The 4,284-nt window shown below is 40.6% G+C and overlaps 1 protein-coding gene across 1 annotated transcript; it reads right to left on the bottom strand.

The window, feature by feature from the left end:
• Positions 1-2,149: 2,149 nt before the first annotated feature.
• LOC148041069 (uncharacterized) lies at positions 2,150-3,478 on the bottom strand. The gene has a single exon (XM_087687412.1). The coding sequence runs from the start codon at positions 3,304-3,306 to the stop codon at positions 2,620-2,622; it is 687 nt and encodes a 228-aa protein (XP_087543538.1). The 5' UTR covers positions 3,307-3,478; the 3' UTR covers positions 2,150-2,619.
• Between the last annotated feature and the right edge of the window lie 806 nt (positions 3,479-4,284).

The raw sequence follows: 4,284 nt of genomic DNA, 5'->3' as shown, positions 1-4,284 counted from the left end.
TTTGTTGTTTGTATTTTCGTTGCTTTAAACGTCGGTATAAGGTCTATATCTTGTAGTGAGATAAATTAAAAAAGCATAGATAGATATATAGAGATATTAATGGCATATCAAGGTGCTTAATTTAATGGAGGTAGACTAGAGAGACATAGATAGACACACAGAGATTTAATGGAAACAAGGGTTTTGATATCTATAGAGCTAGACTAGACAGGTAGAAATACACACACAAATATCAAAGGAAAGTCGATAGCTTGGTAGGATAGAAGGACACACAAAGATGTTAAGGAAAATGGAATAGTTGAGTATAAAGGAATAGTGCATTAACATAGATAAATTGGTGAGTAAGAGAGATCAAGGTAGTTCATTATGTCAAAGTAGGTTGAATAGACACAAAGAAAAGTTCACAATAGAGCTATGAGAGAGTAGTGAAATGGAGAAGAATAGCTTGGAGAGAAAGGATATTATACTTGGAGTTTTATAAAAGTTTCAATAAGAGTCTATATTTGAGGGGATAGTAGATATGGATGACAAGGCTCTAACTTTGAAGAGGCCAGATCCCTGCATATTATTTTTCTACAAATTTCAATAAATGTTTTTTTTGTAATTGCTAGTATGTATATTGGCATATGTTTCTATATTACTACAATTATTCCAATGGCGAGACTAATATTTACATCAAATTTTTGCTTGTATTTATGTTGAAAAATTATTTGGCAAATCCTCATCTATTGTAATGTGGCTTAAGGCTTTAAGCAAAAAAAAAGATACAGACTTTAATGATCTTTTCATCTATGGTGAAATTGATTATTCTTTATAATCAGATTGTCTTGCTAGTTAAGGATAACATGGACCTTGTGTAATTGGATATCCATATAGCATTTGTACATGGTGACCTTTATGATGAGATCTATATGAAGCAATTAGAGGATTTTGTGGAGCATGGCAAAAGAAAAGCTTGTTTGCAAGCTAAAAGGGAGTCTTTATGGATTAAAGCAAGCCCTAGGTGATGGTATAATAAGTTTAATACCTTTATGCATTCTCATGGGTACAAGAAAAGTGAGACAACCAATGCTTCTATGCCAGATAGGCAAAAAATGGCAAGCTTGATAGTGTTGATCCTTTATATGATGATATGTTGATACCTAGAAAAAACAAGTTTGAGATTGATGCCTTGAAGAAAAGGTTAATGGAAACCTTTGAAATAATAGATTTAAGACATAGAAATCACATTTTTGGTATGCACATAATTGGGGATAGAATATATTTGTCTTAAAAGAATTATATTGGCAAAGTATTAGAATATTCCAATATGGAGGAAAGAAAGGCAACTAGTACTCCATTGCCTCCATATGTAAGACTTAATGTTGATGATTGTCCCAAAACTAATGAGAAGAGGATTGAAATAGCCAAGGTTCGATATACATCATGCATGGGTAGTCTCATGTATACTATGATTGCTACTCACTTGGACATTGCTTGTGTGGGAATAAGCTTTAGGAAGTGATAAAAGGCAACTTGAAATGTTTTAGTGGTATAAGAGAATATGTGCATATGCTTTGGAAAGAGTAGTGGTAATGTACTAATTGGATACACAGATGTAGACTATGCAAGGAATGTTGACCACAAAAAGTCGAGCATATGATATCTTTTTCCCTTGGAATGTTGACCACAAAAAGTCGAGCATATGATATCTTTTTCCCTTGTATTGTGGTGCAATCTCATGAATGTCTTGTTTGCAAAAATCTGTGGCATTATCTAGCAATGAAGCTAAGTGTGTTGTAACCACGGAGGCATGCAAAGGAGCCATATGGCTTACTAAAAAATTTAATTGCAAAATTTACCCCCTACTCATACATATCTAACTTTCACATCTATGCTTTCATTATATTATAGTGCACAATCAACATATCTAACTTTCACATCTATGCTTTCGTTATATTGTAGTGCACAATCAACATATCTAACTTTCACATCTATGCTTTCATTATATAGTAGTGTACAATCAACAACAACAACATCTTCTTTACAAACTTCTATTCCTTAAAACGAAACAAGAGCAATCATCAAATCATATTTCCAAGACGTGTCAACAAATCATTTATTTGTGCACTAGACATATCACATCTGTTTTTGATATGCTTAGATTCTATGGGCCATACATTTGAGAGAGAGAGTGTGTGTTTTTGTTTAAGCGTGATCCAATTATGGAAATGATGAAGGAGTAAGAAATACAAAAGCGTGACCCCATTATGGAAATAATGAAAGGAGTATGCAATGCATAGGTACCATCCTTTCTAGTCTAGAAATGAATATGAAGGATGTTATTTGCTGCATGCGCCAACGATGCTGGAAGCAAGATCTCACCACATGAGATGAAGCTTGTATGGTACAAAGGCGAGAAGCGCACATGCCAGCAGCTGGGAGGGCAATCAGCTGCCAGCATATCCTGTTGGTAATTAACGAATGGCATTGATCAAGACACATGAATTATAAGCCGGGCGGCTCCTATACAACGACACGCTCTGATCGGGGCGAGATTAAAGCGTCTGCGCAGATAAAGGATCCGGTGGGCGGTGAATAAGGGATATTGAAGAGAGTAAGGCACATGATAATGGTTGGTTAATAGTAGCCGCAGAGACCGAACTGGCAGGTTCGATCGGGGCAGGTATTGCCACAACGTCCGCAGTTGAGGGGGTCGAGAGACAGGTCGGCGCAGGAGCCATGGCAGCAGGCGTGCGTCAGGGGGCAATGGTGGCCGCAGGAGCCGCAATGCATGCGGTTGGACGATAGGTCCACGCACATGCCCGCACAGCACGCCATTCCGAACTCCCGCTTGCAGGTCTCCTTCTTGTGCAGGCAGCTGCTGTACCGGCCCGTGCTCACATGTCGCCTCAGCTTTGTCACGCTGCTCGAAGCCGCCACCCCAGCTGCAAGCTGCTGCTTCCACGGTCTCCGACGTCTTCTCGACGGCCCGAGCTTATCAAGCATCTGCTGCTTGCTTCCGTCCATTGCTGCTTCCTCTCGCTCGTCCGATTCATGTTCGGCAATCTGCTCTTCCGTGACATCTGCATTATTCTTGGCTATGATCCCAGCCGATGCGCCACCCGCATGTGATAACGCTGCAGCCGCATTTGGTATCCCGCCATCGTCAATATCAAATACTGCACCATCAGACTGACTCGGCGTCCGGTTGTAGCAGCTGTTAATGAGAAACCCGCATCCGAGTAGCATAGACAGCGCCAGCACTATGACGGCGATGGATGAGAGGTGGTGGCCGCGGGCAGAAAAGCTAGCGAGAGACGCCATAAATGGCAGCAGGAGGGCAGCACGAATGGCATCAGCATTGCGGTGGGGGGGTGGGAGAAGCAAGAAATGCAAGGTGAGATATGAAACGAAAGGTCGTCATGGCCGGGCAGGACAGCTAAAACTGCAATGATGAAGGGAGTTCGGGGATGAAAGAGAGAGAGAGCGAGGGAGAGAGAGAGAGAAGTAACGTACAGCCACGCTTAAGCAAGATTTGCCCTGACGTTCATTTTCTCACACGAGCTTCATGCATGCAGAAGTAATACGCATCCATCCATCATTGCATCCCATCATGATGCATGCCATAAGACCAAGCGCCAGCAACCATCGTGCAAGTTGGCTCTCTCTGCCTGCCTGTGCAATCATGCACGTTGGCTAGCGTCGTCGTCTGCTTTTTCTTTTGATCTCTGATACGCATGTCCTTTTCCTCTCTTCCGTGCTTGCCTGATATTGGCCTCTGTTACATACCTTTGGAGCAGGCAACACTTTATCCTGCGACGCTGTAGCATGTCTAAAACTTTTGTAACACTTAGCGATTGGAAAGAGCTAAATCAACCGTGTTTAATACGTTCCAGGTAGTTGCTGTGAGACTCTAAACCCTGAGATTTTAGGCACGCTTAGCTCACAAGGAGCTTTAAGTTTCTTCAAAACAACTTTTGAACAAACAACTTACATAAACCATGAAAAATATTCAAAATATTGTCTGCCAATTCAACAAAGTTATCACTAGGATTGGCTCTAATACAATAAATTTAACAATCTTGTCTGCAAATTTAACCATGTCTTCAATAGGATTGGCTCTAATACAAGAAATTGCTCTAAAGATCATTAAGACTTAGTCTCCCAAATAGCCGAAGTCATTAAAGTTTGAATGGCATTCCACTTAGGCATAAGACCAAACCTATTTTCCTTTAGAACCAAGCAAAGCTTACTTCCAAGTAATTCTCATATGGAAAATGCTATTGCCAGTCTTTTGGGTCA

The sequence above is a fragment of the Lygodium microphyllum genome, chromosome 1, assembly GCF_053477565.2.
Source record: "Lygodium microphyllum isolate KBCC chromosome 1, Lygodium_microphyllum_v1.1.10, whole genome shotgun sequence".
NCBI lineage: Eukaryota > Viridiplantae > Streptophyta > Polypodiopsida > Schizaeales > Lygodiaceae > Lygodium > Lygodium microphyllum.
This window is presented reverse-complemented; position numbering and strand designations above follow the sequence as displayed.